Source organism: Manacus candei, unplaced genomic scaffold (genome assembly GCF_025592945.1).
Source record: "Manacus candei isolate 608988 ecotype Guabito, Panama unplaced genomic scaffold, ASM2559294v1 h1tg000060l, whole genome shotgun sequence".
Classification (NCBI taxonomy): domain Eukaryota; kingdom Metazoa; phylum Chordata; class Aves; order Passeriformes; family Pipridae; genus Manacus; species Manacus candei.
In genome coordinates this window covers 7,276,440-7,297,912 of record NW_026138108.1, presented here as the reverse complement: position 1 = coordinate 7,297,912, position 21,473 = coordinate 7,276,440, and the positions used below count along the sequence as shown (strand labels likewise).

Here is a 21,473-nt window from a genome sequence, read left to right as displayed (position 1 = left end):
GGAAAGCATAGGGATTTGGCAAACAGTCTCAAAACAGTCTGGCACAAACTGAAAGTCCATTGCATTATATGTCATTTGTGACTGATCTAGCATGCTGTCCTCTGCCCACACAAGGAGCTTGAGGCTTTAAAACCCAAACGAGGCCCAAGAAATCAACCACAAAGTATTCCCAAGAAGGGCTGTGAATTAATAAGTTCTAAACCAGTATATGGCCACTGTACATAAAGGTCCAGGTTACACACATGTATTCTGCTGTACTACTGCTCAGATTCAATAGAAACATCCTAAGTGCCTCCCTATTGTGCCTCCACACTGTGTGCACTTCGTAACCATGACATTTCACTGTTCCTGCCAGAAGGAAAAGGAAACACTGGTGAATGAATCACAGAAGAGTAGTACTTACAACCTTTGGCTTGAGCTTAACTGGTGACTGAAGAGGTGGCTCGATTTTTTTCAGTTGCTGTGCTTGGTGCTGTGTTCTGGTCTGGAAATAAGGCTGTGGATACAGCCTGACCTCCAGGGGGGATTTAACGGGGCTGCGTGGAGGGCTCTGCGCAACTGGAAGTTTGTTCTCCGCAGTTGCAAGGGAAGCTGGTAAGGAAGGCACTGAAGACTGAGAAAATGAAGGCACTGTTTTTCTCTCTAGGGGAAAAACAGACAAACATGTAAAGTGTTGTTTCCTACCAATAATGTTCATAAGAATAGCAATTAACAGACTTCACAAAACAGCCCTTGTCCTCTGCACATTGCTTTGGACACAAATGGGGGGTTTGGACATAAAAAATGTTTGTTTGTTACATTGTAACAAGGGTGGAAAACATTTTTTAATGAGAACCTAGTAAGTCTTTCAGGCCAAAAATAAAACCACACAGTTTAATATCATCCAGTAAAATTCCTTGTAGAGCACAGCGGGAGGGAAGGAAGGAAAAGCCTGAGAGTCATATGAAATCAGTTCATAGGCTGTATCTGGCCCATGCCACAGATTCCTTAAGATGCCTACAGATCTAGACAAGGCTAGGCACTGACAGCCATACCAAAAATAAAATGAGAGCTCACCATCTTGTAACTATTTATCTCTGTATGCAAAAGGTGAGCAAAGATACTTGAAACATAGAGTGGATTTACAGTAGGCGTTAACAGTCTCTTGCTATCCCAAAGCGTTGTCTTTTCTTTGAAATGTAATAATGCAACTGAAATGCAGACCACACACACCTTCCCTTCCTCTCTTCCACTATGTTGTTGCTCTGCCCACCAAACACCTGCCTGAAGAGGGAGGGGGAAGGCAACTGCAGCAAGGGCAGCTGGGCAGCCTCCAAGGGGAGAAGAAAAAAAACAACCAAACACCCCAGAGAAAAACACAGAGGGGAGCTCCTGGGCAGAATACAGAACAGATACTATGCTGGTATGAACCTAGCACATGCCAGAAACTCCTTCTGCAACTTGAAGAACTTAGCCCATTATTGTTATTGTTGTTCCTTTTTTTTCCATGCCTTGTTACATTTTACTGCCATCAGTACGTGAAAACAAACAACAAAAAACCTTGTCACCTCAAGAAAAGAAACACCAAATTAATGTGTTCAATTAACAGAGATTTCTGATACATTCAATAGAGTTAACTGGATTTTCTGCAGTAGAAAATCAGACTATTTCAGACTATTTGCACAGACCCAAAGATTCAGTTGCATTTGTACATTTTTTAATTTTTTCATCACGTTCTCCTTACCTGGATTCTTAATAGAGTCTACTATGGTTTTGTAGTTTGCTTTATTTGCACTCAAGCCAGCTGTAACATCTTCAATTCTCCACAAGTCTTTTTGTATTTGTGTTTTCTCCTGATGTTTGTAGTAAAAGAAAAAAAATCAACTTTACCTCATTTTTAATTACTATGGGTTTATCCTTCTTTTGATACCACACCCAAATCAGTGGTTCAGAACTTACATGAAAACTCAGGAGTCCAGAAATGAGTTAAATAATTATTTTAAAATAATAATTAAAAAACCCCCAAACCCAACACCAACCAACTTATCTTGCCCATAAAATTTATTAGAGCATTTTCTGAGTCCTGGAAGACTTCCTATTGAACACTGGGGAAAAGAGACACCTCTACATTTTTTTCTACAATATTATTCAGGCTAGAAAAACCTAGTTTAATGTTCCACATAAAATAAGCTTACACAATCTTTTCACTTGAACTTTGTCCTTAAATCCTATAACTAACACACTTAAGACTGCTATAGCAGCCTTACAAATCTCATCTTAATACTTTTAGGGGAAATGTCCAATATTAAAAAAGCAAAAAAATTGGTATCATCTCCCTGAATCCTGCCATAAACTTCCCAATGGCTTTTAATGGATGAAACACAAAACCCAAACAAACTCAGAAGGGCTGACAATTTTAATTTCTGCTTATATTTGGGTTGATAGGCCTACTGGACATGATGTATTATAGGCTGAAACAATATATTGCTGCTGTTACAGGATTTGGTCTCATTCACATCCTAATTGTTTTACCACACCTTTCCAGGAGGAAAGAAAGGGAAACTGTCTACAGTCTGGACTCTGCTTTTGACTGTTATCTTACAGACAGAACCTTGGCTACTGAAGACCCCACTTCAGCCATTCCAATCATCATAAATAGTTACAGTCATCTAATTAATCAAAGCCTGGTAACTCTGCCTGCAAAAATTTGCATCAAGAATAAACGTAGTAAAACCAGTACTATTAAAGAAAGCAGAAGGCAGTGAAACACTTTAGTTAAGAATTGCTTACAAGCTGCTCTGTAGAAATCCATCACTTGCCATGAGCTACAAAATAGCTACTAATTAATCCTATAAGCCTGAAAGTGAAAAAAACTTCAGTAAAAGCTGTTACACCTCATAGAGCTAAGGAAGGCATATAAATTGCTTTCCACTTTCTGTCTTAGATCAGGAAATATGTTCAGCCAGGTTACAGATCAGCAAACAGAATGCCAAGAACACAAACATTTAAATGATGGAGAACGTTATTTGCCTGTAGTAAACTCACTGGATAGATGGGACATATCTTGAAAGATTGTCAGGACACAAACTATAAATTTGCACATTTCATTTCATTTTTCTGAGATTAATCATACTACAAGGAACCAAATGATGGATTTACAATAATCAAGCCTCAGAATGGCTGAAAAAACCACTAGATGTACCAAAAAATCCTGCTTCTGAAACCACTCAGAAAACATTGATTAGCAATGTAGAAAAGCCAGATCTTTTAATATTATTTCTCTCCATTACTTAAATATTGATGTGGAGAGAATATTTTAGACCTAAAATGGACTAGGTCTGAACAATAAGCAGATGAATTCATTTTAAGATTATGAAAGCCAAGACTGCTCTTTACAAAAGGGTATAAATACACTTTATGGGCCAGCATGAAAAAGTAACCTGGATAGAGAATTCAATTTCTCTAACTTCCTCTACACAGAAACATAATTTAGAATGACTTACAAAACCAGAGGAGAAGCACTCACCCACTAAGAAGTTATCACTGTTAAAATAGTCCATGTCAGTTAATTTCAGCATGCCCAGATCTTCTCCAGCCCGTAAGCAAAAGACAATGAAGCTGTACTCTTAAAAGCCTGATTCTTTACAATACTTTTTAAACGGATTTACTATGACTGAGCTGCTTGAAACATTTAGTTTTTGACCTCTAAATTAATGCTATATAGAAACTATATTAGTGGTTTCCTACAGAAATCTGAGCCTGTAAATTTACTGAATTTTTAATAATATTCCATGAAGACTGTCTTTTTTTAAATGCCATGTGTGTATTAATTTAGTGCTATTGGAAAATGCTAGATAAACAATCTTCTGTCTACATAGCCTTGGGCAGAGATCGTAAAAATTCTAACTATTATGCGTACTTCAAGTGAGACTTCTTTGAAGGAATATAATTTGAAGAATATTTGGTACTTTCCGAAAAAATCAGTTGCCCTTAGTAACTCCAAAATAGGTATTCAGTAATATTTTTTTAATATGAGCCAAACATATACATGCATACTAATATATACCTATATATGTAAGTATACACACACAGAACTGATAACGTGCATTCTGTGTCTATTTAAAATTATGCACATATGTGATATGAGACGATAATCAAACTGAATTAACATTTTTTCCTCTGCAAACTGTATTCCCTTCCGTACATATTGGTGAATCCCATGCTACACATCCAGTATTTTAAGCATGCTCAATGCTCAACTGGAAATTGTTTGTTAAAGTAATCTAACAAAGTATATTTTGTTTAAACCTGTAATTTTCCTTTGTTAAACAAACTTCATACAGGGACCATTTTATTCTGAAATCCCCCTGGGATTTTTTTGAAATACATAATCTACAGCTGAGCTTAATTACATAATATTCTGCCTCCAGAAAATAAATCACTTTCCCATTCCCTAGAATTAAAAGCAAATGAAAATAGACTTTGAAGATTGATGCACTCAAAAAAAGTTTTACAACTCTTACTTTGATACAAAACATTTATCCATTAATAGTAAAAATAAACAGGCTTCAATTCATATCTGATCAGATATTTATTGCAAATAAATAAATTTAACTAGTGCCTTCTTTTGGCCCACAATATTTGGAAAAACAGACCAAAATTTGAGCAAAATGTATACATTAGCTTTGTTCCTTGTGTTTTGTTCCGCTTAAACAAAGGAAATACAATCCAGTCTGCATTTCTTGCTCCAAGAATAAAGTCACCAGTTGTAAGCAGGTATGTAGAAATAATCTGGTATGCCACATCCAGTTCAGCAAAGAGAATAACTTAGCTTCAAACAAAGCTTCTTTTTAAGATTCGAAACTGAATAATTGATTTAAAACTGAGATGCCTTTCAATTACTGATGGCTGTTAAAACACTTATTCCACTTCACAAAACAATCTGCAGAGATAAATCTTCCACAAATAGAAGAACATGACAAAGAACAAGTAATGACGGTAACAATCCAGTGACTGATGATCTTAAAAATGGATAAAGAAGCCAACAATGTCAGATCAAATAAATGGAAGACTAAGAAGTCCTGCATAGTCTTATAAATTAAATACATTATCAACGTCAAGATGTCAGCATGTAATAAAAACGTAATAAAATAATGACAAATTTGCATAGACAACTTATGAGACACTACTGCATGTGCTGCCAGACGCCCTACCCTGCACAGCCAGGCTGCTGCAGTGTCTGAATTCCACCAACTAAACTACATGACAGCTGAATGCACTGCAAAAATTGCAGAGAATTTCTGTTATGAGATGATAGCTTCAAGTTCAGACAAAATCATCTTATAAGTGTTTACAATGTCTGGAAATGGACCCACCTGAGATAGCAATGAACTGTTCATCTGTTCCTGTAAGGCTTTTTTCAGTTGGCTCACATCCTTTTCTAATTTCAGATACTCATTCCAGGCATTTTCCATTTCCTATTAACAGAGGGAATACTCTAATACAATGTTATGATAAACTACAAAATCATTCTCTAGTGGAGCACCAAAGTGTTTTGAAGTTAGTGTTGTTCTACTACAAAAAGAAGTAAAAAATCCATTTTGTAGTCTCCATCGTTGCTTAGAGTTGATTATACATTTCAAAATGCTTTACAGCTTGCAAGATCAAGTCAAGAATCCCTAGTTAAAAAACTCTGGCCAACTTCCTTACACAAACCCATTTCTTAAGTATAAAATTGGCATGTAATAGAATCTGAAGTATACTCTGTGAGGGAATTGAGCCTATTGCAGTTCCATTTCCTTTTAATTTACTCCTCTGTTGAAAACAAGTTTATAATTAAAATCCAGTGACCTATACCAGAAGTCATGTCTTGAAACACAGAGCAGGTTATCCTTCAACAGTTCTACAGAATATGTTATAAAGTGAATAAACCAGCAGACATCTGGAGAATAAGGTTATCCAATCACCTTTACTGTACTTGGATTACTTCCAGCATCCATAGCATCACAGTCAGCCTTCTGACCCAGAACTGAGAAAAATCAAGTGTCTGGTGCATTTTTATGTACAGGATGATGAAATAGGCTTTTCTCTGAATTTTAGAAAAGAGAACACATGGGAGTTGAGGGCAAGAAATCATGGAGGTCTATGAAGCCATGAGTGCCATGGAGAGAGCAGATGACTGACTGTTCCCCACCTTCTCTCATACAAGGGTCTATCACATTAAACATGTACAAGTCAGGGTCAAAACAAATAAAAGAAAAGGGGTTGTCCATGCAGTGGAGAAAAGATCTGTGCAATACCTCGCCAAATGATGTTTTGCATGCAGAAGATTTACAGAATTTAAAAGGGAACTTTATAGGTTTTTGGAAACGATCTACTGAGGATTACTAAATAGACAAAAAAAATAACAGAAAAACAGTCCTGGGAATTCTCCAAGCAGAAAACAGTTAGAAGCTGGATTGGTTATGATAGGAAATACTGCCCACCTCTCCTACCCTTACTCTTCCTTAAGCATCTGCTTATGCCCACTGCTGAAGCCAGAACTCTGGACTAGAAGGTGCCTTGGACTGACCAGTACAGCCTTTATTACAATGACTTGTTATTTATGTCCACATTTACATTTTAAGTGCTGACTGTGAAAGTCATATGTTTTCAATAGGCACAAACCACTGTATCTATATATTTATATAATCCTGATGTTTTAATGATCAGATCTTTCTATAGGAAAGGTATTCATGCAACTCTACCAACAATGTTACAAAGAGCTGGTCCCATATTCATTAAAAGGTAGGAATAATAGAGTGGATACACTTCACCCAGTTTTAATATACTCTCTTTCATGGCCAATTCTTAGAAATAATTTTATTAATAAAATGCAACATTAAATTACATTTTAATTTTATTGAATTACAATATCAGTAGTAAATTTTGACTGAAATATCAACAGACTTTCCCAGTTCCTTTTGCCCTAGAAAGATATCATGGAATCACCTTTATATTTTTAAGGGACTAGCTGAAAGATTTGCAATTTAAGCCCACACATAGAATAAAAAGATATAAAAAGTTTTCTGAGTAATCTTTTTTTGCAGGGGCAGGGAATATTGAAAAGTAAAGCTGAAGAGATTGTTTAACTATTTTTACCTGATTTAGTATTCTGTATCCTAACCAAAACTGTTCAGAACAGGACTTAACTCCCCTATCCAATGAACAATACAGTTTTACTCTACCTGGTATTTTAGTTATGGTTTTCTTGAAGCAACCAGAAACACATACCGTTGAAACTTTGGATATTTCAGCCCGAATACGTATAAGATCCTCTTGCAAAAGTCTCTGCTGGTAAGATATTTTTTCTGCATGTTGTGGTTGGTCTTTGTACTGATCCATCTGCCTGTGTAAAACCTCCAAAACAGACTCCAGCTGATCCTAGCAAAGAAACAGTAAGTCTACAACATTTACATGGAATTTTATGCACCCACCTGTAGTAATATGAAATGTGTTTTCCATGCCACAAGTTTCCCAGTAGAGCTGAGGACTGGCCTCCTGTTTTGGAGATTAGGAGGCCAACAGTAACAAAAAAGTGCAAGAGCCTTAGTTACCTACTGTAACAAAAATTATCTGATACTTTCCATTTATTCTTTCCATTAAGTAGCCCAAACTGTGGAAAACACAATGCACTGAGATGGGAATTTTTCTATTTACACTCTGTACGAAACTGTAATTTACAGTTTCAGAAAAATTCTCTTAATCAGTATAGAACTGTGACAGCTCTACCACAGCCCAGCATGAGTTGTTTGTTTAAGGACAGATTCTCATTCACTGTTATACTTGAATTAGCCATGTGAGAGATTAAAATATTGTCTAAAACATGAAGCAGGTCCAATTCATTCAGTCAGGAGGAAATAATGTGGAATCATTTTTGCAAAGTAGCTCTAGTGAAGAATCCACCTGAACAGCACTTTCATTTTAGAATAGATTGTTTTCTGAACCACCTTAATTTACTGACAGCTACAGCTCATAGGTAGCAGGGAAGTAGATGGATTTAAAACATTCACTTTCAAAAACATGTTTTCTAGCAATTGGTAATCAGTCCTAACATAAACACCACACCCCCCACCCCCACACCCCCCATCTTTTTCTCACAGAAGTTTATACACATGTCCAAAGAAAATTACTACAGTGCAAGAAGCATCCAGTAATTCAATTTTTGTTTGGAATTTCATATTTTATGATTAGATAAAAGCTGTTGCTTTATTTTACTAATCCCTTTTCAATCTACTTACTTTATTCTCCTTAAGGGCTCTTATTTTGTCCTCCAAATCCTGCAGAATTCTGTCCTGCTCACAGAAAATGCTTAGCTTCACCTGGAAATGAAATAATATACATATATAACATTAGATTTTAAAAATTAAGCAGAAAAGTATCCATTTGTAATATCTTACCCCCAAAAGTATAATAATGAACATGTAACTGCACAAGAGAAACAACCAAATCAGTGCAAGAGGTGCTGAAGTGGTGTTTGATACTTACATCAATATCACTTTCTGCAATCTTGACAGGTTTTGTACTTCTTTCTTTTAATGTGTCACGTCCTGTCACCTAAGAGGAACAGGTTTTAAAAATATAAGGAATTTGTTCCAAACTAAAACCTAGTTATGCTTCAGCAGTGAAAAGTTTTGTTAAATATTCATGGTTATTAACAAAAATTAATAAAATTTGGGGTACAAATATTTGCAAATTTGGCCTTAGTTTTTGAAGAGTGTTAACAGAAAGAATTACTAGTTATATTAGCCTATTTAACTCTTACAGTAGTTTAGAACTCTGTACAAAGAAGCATAATCCCACCTATCTATGGTTACAAAGGTCCTCTTCCTGCAAAATACAGTAGTTTTAACATTTCAGCTATAATAGCTTTCTTGAAGCCAAAGAACTTGAATGGTTCCTTTATATGGATGGTTGCAAGAATAGCAGCATTCATTAATGACTAAAAATACAACTTTTGGCAAGTATTTCATTCTACAAAGGATAGTATCTTCCTCAGCACAGGGTAAATTTTATTAAAGACAGAATGCTATAAAAATGCTATAGTGGCATTAAATGCAATTAATCTATTTTGACATGTTTATAATGTACCAAATCTCTCATTTCATAAATCACTGGTTTCATATTCCATTTCTGGTTGAGAAGATTATCTCCTCACATAACACAGTTTTTAAATCAGTACAGAAACGATATTATATTATACTTCCAACCTTCACAGCAACCTTAAAGTGAAGGCATGTCTATCTCTGTAGAAATGTTTACTATTTCCACTGCCTCCATGTGAATAATTTTTTTTTTGTGAATAAATGAGGTTAAGAAAACAGCAATGTAATACAGTTCATTAATCATACATTTTTAAAAGTCTGAAAATCTAATGATTTAATATTATTAGATTACAATATTTTTAAAGATTCATTAAAGCAAATACTATCTTACCAAAGAAACACCTGGTAGCTAGTAGTACTCCTATACAGCATATTCCTATTCATATACCATCAAGAGTTTATGAAGAAAAATTCACCTGAATATTGTCTTCAATAATGTAAGAGAAGAGGTTTTAATGTAAGAGCAAAAGCTGTTGGCTTTTCTGGTGGGGTAGAAGAGGTAGTTTGCTTTTTTACTGACTGACTGGCAATTTCCAGACTTGAAGCTACATAGTTTACTTATTAACCTAAAAGTCACCTACAGGACCATGTTAGCTTTTTAAAAGTACTTCTATTTTACTCTTACTGTAGATAAATCTTTGATATAATCTCAGCTTTAACATGTAATGTAACATGTTACATGAAATTAGCCATCCCCACATAAGTGTTTTCAAATAACAAAGCAGATTTAAAACAGAAGGGTCTGGTCATCATTTATGTTTAGTGTCTTCTCTCCTCCAATGGCAGGCTCCATTTAAAGACTTCTCATACCTTTATGTGGTGAAATGTTACTTCCCCACCACCAAAACCAAAAGCACTTATTGCCTCTCCAAACTTTCAATTTTTTGATATTTTCTTTTTCAACAATGATGTGGGTTTTTTTCTTTCAAAAGTATTAATGGAATTATTTAAATGCTAAATCACATATATAATAGTAATGTAATTAAATACAAATATAAAATACTAGCAATCAAAGTAATAATTTTGCATATTTCATCACCTGCAAGCTAAGAGAATGCAAAAGCCTTTTTCAAAGCAATGGAATTAACATAAAAACAAGTCTGCAGATTTTGAGGATACTTTAACTTACATAATCAAAATTGTAAGGAATTTGTTAATTATCAAGCAGTGAACATGAGAACATAATGAAGATTTAGCATGCTTTCACGTTTCCAAAATTTCACAGAGGAGTCACTACTTGACACAATCGTTTTCAAAATTAAACCAAACACTGAAGTCAGCCATAATTTCGCATACAGACTCCAAATGAGGGGAAAAAAGGAAAAAAAAAAAAGGAAAGAAAAAAATAATCTCACAGAAAGCGCTACTGTTTACCATAAGACACCTATAAAAGCCAGAACACTGACTGCTACTTTAAAAAGCAATGGGATGAGCACATTTCAGATGCAGGCAGTCTTACATGTATACTGGATAGTAACCCTTGTGCTGAGTTCTTTAGCACTTTGTATATCATGTTGATCAGAGGTCCATTATTTTCTATCTGTTTCAAACAAAAGTTTAGTAATAGCTTGTTACAGATGTCAAGATTTAAACCCCCAAACTTTACAACTCAAAACTCCACGAGCAGCAGTAATCACAAGCTCTTGTGTTACACCAATCCTCAAGGTTTATGGTCTGCACCATCTGCCATGATGGAAGCTACACCTGGAATCTACCCCTATTGTCTCATATTTTTGATAGATTCTTCATACAACAAGGCTTTTCTACTTCTTCAAAACACACATTAAAAAAAAAAAAAAAAAAAACAAACCAGGATTTGCTCAGTCTCACCCAGTTGCAGTTTCAACACGCCATGGTATTTTCTGTCATGTAATATTCAGTGACACTTGCACTGAGAACTCTCTACACTGATTATTTGAGCAACCTAGTTAAAACCTCAGAGAAAAATGTTATTTCAATCACTTTTATCCCTCCTCCCATAACATATACCTGTTGTGCACTGTATTCTTCATTATCTAAGTGACAAAAGCTTGCAGAAGAAACATCTTTCAACTGCAGAAGAAACTAAACAGCTTCAGATATTACAGCCTGACTGCAGAAGAATGAAGCAGGACCCCTGAGAGGGCTCCAGATTTGCTTCAACTGGTTGCACAATTTATACTTAGTGACACAAATTTTCCTAGATTTGCTCATCCATATTTTGTATAACTTGCTAGGGAATGTTTGTAAAGTATTCTGACATGAGGCTGCCCATCCATCCCTCCTGTAGCCTGCCTGAACTTCATTTCATAGCCACAAAAAGGGGATGCTCACTTCACCATTTGTGTTTCACCTTATTTGTAAAGTCATCTTAGAAGCTTTGGGGGGAAATTGATTTTTTTCTTTTCTTTGCTCTTCCTTTCTGCTTTTCTAATACAGGGTCTATCCACTTTAAAGACTGAAAAAATCCAACTGTAGAAACACAGCTGAGCAAATCTGTGCAGAAGAGGCATAATTATCCCATAGCATATAAATATACCATTTCTTCCATGTTCCACATGCCTCTATTTCATGGGTTAAAGAAGAATACAGAGTCTTGGCAACAATTTGGGGAGAAAAAAGGCTCCTAATCTAAGGACAATATTGTTAAAAGAAACCTCCACAATGCATGGTGTTTTGCATCTTCAAAATTATCAATAATTTTTCCTCACGGTGTGAGCAAACAGTCTTTAGACTTATTCTTTTTTTCATGTCAGAACTAACTGATATGTAAGAGAAAACTACTGACATGGATTAATATCCATCTTAGAGCATTTTTATTTCATTTATACTTATGATGTGACAATACACTATAATGTTGAAAATATAATCTTAACACAAAAATTATTTCTTATATAGTATTTTAAGACTGTTAAATAGTAAAAAAATAGGCTCAAAAACATGTGAGCCTCAACAAATCACTAAATGCTGTGTAACCAGTTACTATAATCAGTTTTAGTACTATGGCAAGCATTATGCAGTTAATTGCTTAATCACAATTTACATGTTGAAAAGTCGTATTTCAAAACCCCTAAGAAGAGAAATCTTCAGAAATAAGAGATTTAGTGAAAAGAAAAAAGTTCAACTCCAGTTCCAAAATCTTCAGTCCTATTTGAAACTGTTTAATTAGCATGGGTGTGGTGAAGTCAAAAGAGAGGCTTGAACTAACAGGCTTTCTATCTAAGCCTTCATTGTCTTAAATGGATTAACTGTGAATTTGTCACAGTTTACTAGAAAAATATATAATTTGCTTAGTTTCATACAGCACACTCTTCTTTTTTCCTCTTACTGCAAAAAAAAGCATCTCTGCATCTAGTGGCAACCAACACAAAGACACCTTCTTAAGTGTCACATGGTCTTCAATCTCTCAGCAACCTGACAGGAATTTTTACATTTCCGGACCTCTACTGAAAGGAGGTCATTAAGAAATGCCCATTTTGAAAAATTACATCATTCCTATGGAAACACACTTGACATTTTGACTGTCAAAAATTTTCAAAAGGGAACCAACACTAGCATTAAGTTTCTTTTCGCTGAAGGATCAGGTGCCGCCGTCCATTTCTCTTTCTGGCTGATTTCATTAGGTGCTACACAGGCACAGTGGGAGCTCCTGGGAGACCAAACAGTTCTTCATATCCCAGGTTGCAACAAATGAATCTGGACAGAATCTGCTAGAAAGTTAAAAACGCCTCCTAATAATTCTGCTAAGCATATCAAATTTTCAGAGGTTTGAACTGTGGTCACCTTAACCGCGAAAACTGCCGTGTTTTATAATGGACAAAACACTGTGTTTATTAATAATTTCTCAACTTGTAGAACTTTTTAGATTGTAATTTGTCATAAAATTCAGCTAACGGTTTGGGATGCATGGTAAAACCATGAACAAACCAAGGACAAGGCCTAAAATTAAATGTGTCTAACCAATTTTAAATTTGTATATTAATGATTCCAACAGTTTACATATTTGATAATTTAGACTATATATACCATCTATATGATAAATATTAAATCTCTCTCTATATATATGATATTATATATATGTATAAAATGTATTACTAACATTTTTTGTTTATATATTTGGTTATATATTCAACAATTAAAACATCAGATAAAATAGAAATACACATCCTCATAGGTGCAGTCAGCTCATTAGCTGCATATATGCAATACCCCATGGTATCAACTATGTACATGCAAACAATATGGAGAACAAAGTGCCAAATTTCCCTCCACCTTGATTTTCAGGAACACCCTACGATTTATATATGGTGAGACATCTTACACACCTTCGAAAGTGGCAGACTGCTTTGCTAAGCGAAATGATTATACCATTTTGGTGGGCTTTTTTCCCCTTCAAAACCTGATATTAAGAAGTCTAGATTTGCTTTCAAATTACTAACCATGAAGTGCACCAGATAGAGAAGTAATTTTGTTTAGACAGATGATATGATGCTCAATACATTATTTAATTTTTTCTTTAAAAGAATATCTCATAACATTACTTGGTCAGATTATGGATGGACGGATGAATGGGTGCATTTGAAATCTCTTAGTTGTAATAACACAAAAACAATGACAGGTGCTAATTAATCACCACATTTTCACAAGAGCACAAGGCATTATAAATATGGCATATTACAAAAACAAGGAAAAAGCCAGTTCAAGAATATTTAAAGAGAAAAATATTAAAAGAACACATAATTTAACTTAGAGGTGTTGACTTCAAATTGGTTCTAATGCTACAGCATAGAAACATTTTTAACCTGATTTTTTATCTGATTTTCCTAACCCACATATCATTCATCTGTAGTCCCAGTAACACAAGTTCCTCCTACAAACTAAAGCAACTACATTTTCTGAGTTTTCACTTTAATTGTACAATCATTACCAAAATGACACTCAATGTTCTAAGCGCGACAGTGAGGCAAAAAACACAGTTTCTGTCTCTGACTAGTAGGTGACTTGAAAATCTGCAGGTACAAAGACGATACACAAAAGACAACTGGGTTAAAAAAAAAAAAAAAGGAAATATACTGCTGTAAAATCTTACCTTTAGATCCAAATACTCCAGATCCTTTTTCAACTGGATATAAGTGTCATCAGCCTTCAGATAAGTGCATAGGGAAAAAAAAATGCAATGTATTTGAATTTTTGAAACAATTTCAGAATACTTGGATTGATTATATATAAGAAAATAGATGAAAGAGGGAACAAAATAACAGAGTAGGAAGTACATAAAAAAGCACATTTGCTCCACCAGCATATTGCTATTTACAGCTGAAAAATGGGCAAAATATTTCGCAAGAATATTACTGCCTTATACCCATCCTCCAAACACAGATTTTTGCTTTCCACCTCTAATGAGACACAGAACTACCTCAAACAATACATTTTCAAAAGCTATACTTTCAAGATCAATTTCTACTGACTATTCCTTCACTGAAAAAGTTATGGTGGTGTCCTCCCTGCCTCTTTGGGGGAAGAAGAGAAGACTTGTACCTAACAATGTCAGATGTAACTAGAAGCCATCATAAAACTAATCATTAGAATACTTTTGATCACAATTCATACACATTTTAAAATATTAATTCCTTTATTCATGGAAAGTATGAAATAAGTTTTGTGACTAAAATACTGAAAAATATCTCACGGTTAGAGAATCTATTTTGTCTTTTAAGTAATAGCATTCAACTCGATCCTTATTTTTCCTTGGCTCAGCTGTAATTGCTATCAGCTTAATTTTATAGTTATATTGGTCTAGCATCATCTTCATTACAGTCACTTCAAGAAAAGTCATAACAAAGTTATTTCTCCTCTTTTCAAAACAGGTATTTGCAATACAGAAAAAAATAAAATTTTAACTGTTGCAAATGTGCTTTGTAGTCAGACAAAATGTCCCAAACTTCTAGAATTTTAACTGCTATTTTGACAGGACTTTATATCCTGGGTATATTTAGCTTCAGAATAAAAGAAAAACACAACTATATTTTTTCTCAAGTTTTGAGCCAACAAGAATGTGTAGTTAAAAAAGAAAAAAAAACCTTTATGCCATAAAATCAATAGATCACACTTGCATTTCTTTAGAGGTGTTCACTTAAAATTCCTGTCCAATCAGCTTGTAAGGCTGGCTGAGGACTTGACTAGAAAGTCTGCCCATTTTTTGAGAAATCCCTGTTATTATAGCCCATCTTAGTGCAATTGTTCTGTAGGTGAGGTAAGTCGGGAAATGAAACTTCTTCAAATGCAAAAAAATTCCTTTAGCTTTGGGCCAAAGCCTTCACCAATTTGAAGAAATCACCACACTTTACTCCCAGATGGCTCCATTTCTGAGGCTCTAATAGGAACCAGAGAGCTCTGTAAGTACATTTCTGGTTGATCTCATATTTACAAGTTTCATAACACCAGTGCAATCAAGAGCACTGTTGATGATCCAAGACGCCCCTGAGCTTTTATGAACCAATGATCACCTGCAGAACCAACACAGTTACAAGCTCATATGAATGTACAAACTGGCTGATGCATTTCAATTTGCAGGTGATGCAGCACGTGGCACAGGGAGGCAATCTCATCATGAAAGCAGCACAAAGAAATGGTTTTGCTTTAGAATGAACTTACTTAGTATTTTAACCCACATTTCTGAAGATGCAGCATTTTCAGAAATAGTGTAAGAAGGAAAGAACACTTTGAAACATATGCACTGCTGCCATATAACTTAAAATGCTCACCTTTTACAGCAAAAACAGTAAGCAAAGAAAAACCACAAACAACCTGGGAACTGTAGAATACCAAAGAATGGGCAAGAAAGCACAGACTCAAGCATGCCACTAATGAAGCATTTGCAGAGTCACAAAATGTCATACTGCACAGATGAGCCACGCAGCAGCTGACCTGATAGGTGGAATTAGTTGGCAAGTGCTGCAGTAATTGTGCGATTGTGTAATTTCTTATACTAGCCAACTTAGCCTGATGCCTCCTTAATCGAATGAGAAGCAATGTTAGCTCTTCGGGCTGCAGGTATTTAGACACATTGTAAAGAGGAAATTAGCAGTCTTCAGGGAGAGTAACTATAATTACATTTTTCACCTCAGTGCCCAGAAAGCAGTTACTTGACATGATTAAGCAATTATTCAATTAACTCTGCATTTGGTCAAATAAACATAATAAAAGTTGAATCCTGTAATAACAAGACATCTCACCCCTGTTCATGCTGCAAATAACAGCAAAATTCCTACAGGCTTTACTGGGAGGTGGTTAAGATTAAGTTCTCATTCGAGTTATTTACGCTTTAACCAATAAAGTTAAGATTAAAGAGTACCGAGTAGGATTTTACAACTTAACTGCAACGCTCTGAGGACACGAGAGGAAGAGTAGCTGCGCTCTCCACTTACCGACTTGCCGTGCAAACTGGGCGCGCTCACGGTGTGTGTCATGTAGCCCACGGCAGGCATGGAGCGCCGGTCCAGGTGAGTGGAGCTCTGCAAGAAGCCACAGCCAGAACTCTTAAGGATTGTGTCAAGTGACAGGTATGTTGCACTCGAGGGAAAACTCAGAACGCACCTCTGCCACAGATTTTCTATTTGAATTCCCAGGGTGCTTAGATCAGGGTAGCATTCATGGGCCAGCCTGAACGGTGGATGATTAGGTAAAACTTAATCATCAACTTATATAATCAACAACTTACATGATCTTTCATACAGAAGTAAAACTTATGAATGAACAAATGCAAATTTAGCACCCTGGGGCAGATCAGCAGATTCTGGCAGTACGAGGTGCTTCAGCAGAACATGCAAAGTGGCTTCCAGCAAATAAAAAAAATTATTCATAAAGTTCCCCCCCCCAGTGTTTCCCAGAAAAAGGCTGGTTGGCTTATGCCCTCCAACAGTAGGCTTGTACTCCACACCGTAACAACTGTGAATGTTCTCTTTTAGCCAGGGAACACTAAGCTACTGACATGACTGACACCTTGTGGCAATGGCTTCCATTAATACCAAGGGTTTTTTTAATAATCATATTTGATCTGCCCCTCTCTGCTTATAAAATGAAAACCTACTGCATACCCATCCTTTCATCTTTCTCTTAAAGTCAAAATTTATGGCTTTTTTCAAGACAGACTAAATGTCTCATGATTTACTTTTATTCCTGTCTCTGAACTTCACTGAATGCTGTTTTGTTTTGCCTTCCCCCCCCTTTTCTTTTTTAAGTGTAACTGGATGGAATTTAATAAGCCATTACAGGGAGTGTGGAGTGTCATAGATTTCTGCAGAAGTACAGATTTAAATGTAAAAGGATGCTGTGTGCTTACACATGAAAACATAAGCCTTTTTCTCTAGAAACTTTCACAGAAGTTCCACAGAGAAGTTTTAATTACGAGGAAAACCGTGTTTCCCTATAATGGTAAAGCCAGGATGACATAAAAAGAGCTTTATTTTATGAGTAAAATTTCTGCAGCTACATTGCACAGGAAGGGAAAAGACTGTTGTACATGCCTTCGTAAGGGATGTAATGCTCCTTCCACTTACACATGGAGAAACCAATGTGTGGTAGAATATAATCAGGTGTTAAAAAAATATTAATTTCCAGTGCTGCACATCACTAGACTATTTAATCCTCTGACAGAATATTATAAACCTATAAATGCTGAAAGACGCCCAACAGCTACACCACACATACACTTGGAAAAAAACCTAAACTGTGCACAAAGCTGCAGCCTGAAGTCACGGTCCTGAATCCACACCGGGTATCTGAATTTAAAAGTCTCTTTCTTTGCAAATACTTTCCCCACCAGAGTCCACGGTTGAGGCCAGAGAATTAGGTGAATACAGAGGCTTTCACCACCAATTATTCCAGTGTAAGAGCTACCAAGACAAGTCAATCCTTCATTGATTCAATCATGAATTTCCCCAAATTCCTTAGGCAAGGAGAGCCATGTGGAGTACCGAATAGGGAAACTTCTGTCACCTCTGGATAAGAGGGTACAACAGTCCCAACAAAAAAACCCACACTGAAATCATGGAGAAGGTTGAAGTTTCAGACCAGCACTATTTGATTTTGGTTAGCCCACTGACAAAGACTCTGCAACGGACCTAAACTATCAAATGCACAAAAAATAACTGTGTTTTTTTCCATAACTAAAAACTGAATCAGCTGCAAGAGTAACTACAATAGCTAAACACATAGAGAAAGCAGGCATGGCAAACACTTAAAGCTATAAGCATAAATAAATAATCAGGGAAGAGTTCATCCTGCTGAGTTTTATATTCTTGCCTACCTACTCTATATATTAAAATACTACCATTTGTGTATTCTATATATCCAAACATATGCCTTTGAGTTTTTGAATAAAAATATTCCAAACCAATGTGATGTGCCACCAATTTCCCTTTCCTAACCGACAAAAATTAATAAATGTGAAATGATCAGAATGATAAGAGCTTGATGAGAAAATTATTCATTGTATTAACTTTTACAACTTACATGATCTTTCATACACAAGGAAGGATGCAATGAAACATAACTAAATAAATTATCCATGTGTGACGCCACAGGAAGAATAGTCTGAAATCAGTTATATGCATACAAACCTTTGCAGTATGATTTCGTATCTTCCTGGGTGATCCAGCAAAAGGAACGTCTACAGTCTGTCTCTCATCAGATGGTTTAACTGTAAGCCTTTCTGCAGGAGTATGTGGTCTCCTTGGGAGAAAGTTTTTTGGAGGTCCAGGTGGAGGAATATCAGATGGAGAGGGTGGAACAGATATTGATCGTGGAACATCTAATGAACTTTTTGACTTACCACGATCAATAAAGTCTGAAGAACTTACATAAAGCGGGGCAGTGGGGCTGCCGTGTTTAAATTGCTGCCTCTGCTGCCACTCATACAGCTGCCAAACAGTTCCATCCTTATTTGCTTTCCTTTCCTCCTGGGACATCTTCAAGTGGCTAACACGATCCTGTGCATATTTGTAGTCACTCGGCAGATTGCGGTTTGGTGGTGGTGAGCTCCCTGAAGGCTGCCTGGTATTCTTTGGCAAAGTGTGATAGTTTTCAGGAAAAGGAGGATTGGGACCCTGACGTGGAAGAGTCTGATCAGAAGTGAGGCTGCAAAGAGAAGGGAAGAAAAGTGTAAATTTTAGCATACATTGATGAGCGGGAGTGACTGATAAAAAAGAATCTCTAATGACATAAGCATAGGAGCTACGAGACATAAAATACAACAGTAATTTTAAAACAATTTACAGAAATATTATCAAAGTAATACTGACAAAATCTACTGCACAAAAATCTTACACTGTATAAATACAGACTTTTAATCTAGTGTCTAACCTAGGATGAACTACTAGAAATAAACTTAAGGGAGGGCAGCATTTCCTTAGACTAAAAAGAAAGTCAAGAACATGAAGAAAGGAATTATTGTTATGTTTAAAGAGTAAATCCATAAATTAAAATAGTCCTTTTCACCGAAAGCCTGTTCACCACTAGGTGGTGCAGTTTACGAAAACAAATGTATGCTCATTACAAAAAATTATCTTGAAGTGCAAGAAGAAATCTCACCAGTCACAGAATATCTCAGATAATTTTTGTTCATATGAATGAAGCAAAAAAAGGTAAGAAACTGCTCAAAGTCCCCAGGTCTGTATGATTTACTTTCACCTAATGCTACTGGTTCTACTGTTTTATCAACACAAGGCTTTTTACAACAAGCCAATGATAAACTGGAGTATAAAAAGAGCTGTAATGATCCTGGCTTTAGTACTGCATCCATAATGTACTAAAACTGTAGAAACTAAACATTTTAGCAGGTAAAGAGTTAAGACAGAGCTGGCAAAAGCTTTGACAAACTGTAGTTAGCTCCCCCCTACTCTGAAGTCAAAAACTTTCCATAGCCCCATGCATATGAATCTGCCTCTGTCTGATTTCTGATTCGCCAGTCAAACATGTGGGGCTTTTGTACTTGCAGTCATTCGCCCATGGATTCAGAATCTCCAACCAGAAAACCATTCTGCTAGACTTGCTACAGAGCACCATTACAAAAACTAAACAAAAACAACCAAAAAACCACAACTTAAGAAACTCATGAGTGTGTTCACCATTCCACTCAATAGACTCCACTCTGCATGAGAGGGAACCCTCATGGTTTGGAAAATGCAAGAATTCCATATGAAAGAAAGGGTAGGATGGAAAAGAACAGTCTTTCTTCAGCATCCAAGAACAACAGAAGCAGGGGAGAAAGAATTGCTACCAATAACTGCTGCTCAGTAGTTGCTTCTGTCTCCTCTTACTTGCAGGATTTGGCACTGTCAGGCTGTCTTGAAATATGGATGCTCTTGAGAGGATACATAATTCCTCGTGCCAGAAAGCAGAGTAACTGCCCTGCACCGCATGGAGGATTACAAACCTGTAAAAGCCCTGCTCTCTTGTACCACAGAACCTTGACGTTACCTCAAATTTCAAGGTTAAAGCAGGCAGGTAGTATGAACAAAGGCAACTCAAAGATCAGCATAAAGTGGTCACGTAACCTCTTTTAATTGCCTAATTCACTGCATCACATGTACTTTGTATGTTTTGTACTTTGCTGCCCATTTTTTTCACAGGAAAATCACATGGTAGAAAGTTGGTAGAAATCCTCTGTTCTCTAGATAGGAATAAGAACTGAGAAAGCTTGGAGTGGATAATGTTTTGAAAGGACATCTGAGGAAAGCATGAAGCTTGGAGAGATCCCTTTGGTGATTTCTCTGCAGAAAAACAGGGAAAGGGGTTTGAACACTCCCATACTCCAACCTAGTGGAGACCTCATGAAGGCATAAGCAAACTGTTGAATGTTGCAAACCATCTGTGTGTGGTTATTTTCTAATTAGACATTAAAGGGTAAAGTATTGAGATCAGGATCAGCTGGAATTAATGGTAGTCAGTGCAGTCACCAGGGGTAGCAGCTTTAGGAGCAAAACCAGCCTGAAAACAAAGACTCCATGAGCTTTGTTGGGGGCCAGGGCAATCATGCCTTTCTTCTAGAAAAGAATGAATTTGTCTGATAGGAGCAGCTGGGAAGAGCCAGATTCATGCAGTACTTCAGCCAGCTAGACAAAATAAGAAAGCTGCATGTGCATTACAGAGAAAGTCATAAAGTCATATTCAGACTAAATGCCCACATACAAGCAGGTTGTGTTTTAACAGCATATGAAGTAGGGACAAACCTCAAACTGAGATGACAAGCTTTGAGCCAGTGGCATCTCTATCACACAAGGTTTCAGTAGAAATAACTTGCATTATATAAAAATAGGTACTAATTAATTGGTAGAAAAAGAACCATGTCCCAAATGACTCAAATTAGTCCAC

At 36.1% G+C, this 21,473-nt stretch overlaps 1 protein-coding gene across 7 annotated transcripts in view; it reads right to left on the bottom strand.

The window, feature by feature from the left end:
- PLEKHA7 (pleckstrin homology domain containing A7) overlaps positions 1-21,473 on the bottom strand; it is a 156,779-nt gene that overhangs the window by 14,029 nt on the left and 121,277 nt on the right. For 6 of the 7 annotated variants that reach the window (XM_051803947.1, XM_051803951.1, XM_051803950.1 and 3 more), the window contains 9 exons: positions 18,722-19,238; positions 16,529-16,615; positions 14,191-14,244; positions 8,506-8,574; positions 8,259-8,339; positions 7,252-7,401; positions 5,355-5,456; positions 1,724-1,832; positions 404-642 (listed from right to left, as the gene is read on the bottom strand). In XM_051803947.1, coding sequence (XP_051659907.1) covers positions 404-642; positions 1,724-1,832; positions 5,355-5,456; positions 7,252-7,401; positions 8,259-8,339; positions 8,506-8,574; positions 14,191-14,244; positions 16,529-16,615; positions 18,722-19,238 — 1,408 coding nt within the window. The remainder of the gene's footprint in view (positions 1-403; positions 643-1,723; positions 1,833-5,354; positions 5,457-7,251; positions 7,402-8,258; positions 8,340-8,505; positions 8,575-14,190; positions 14,245-16,528; positions 16,616-18,721; positions 19,239-21,473) is intronic. The other variant, XM_051803946.1, reaches the window with a different exon arrangement.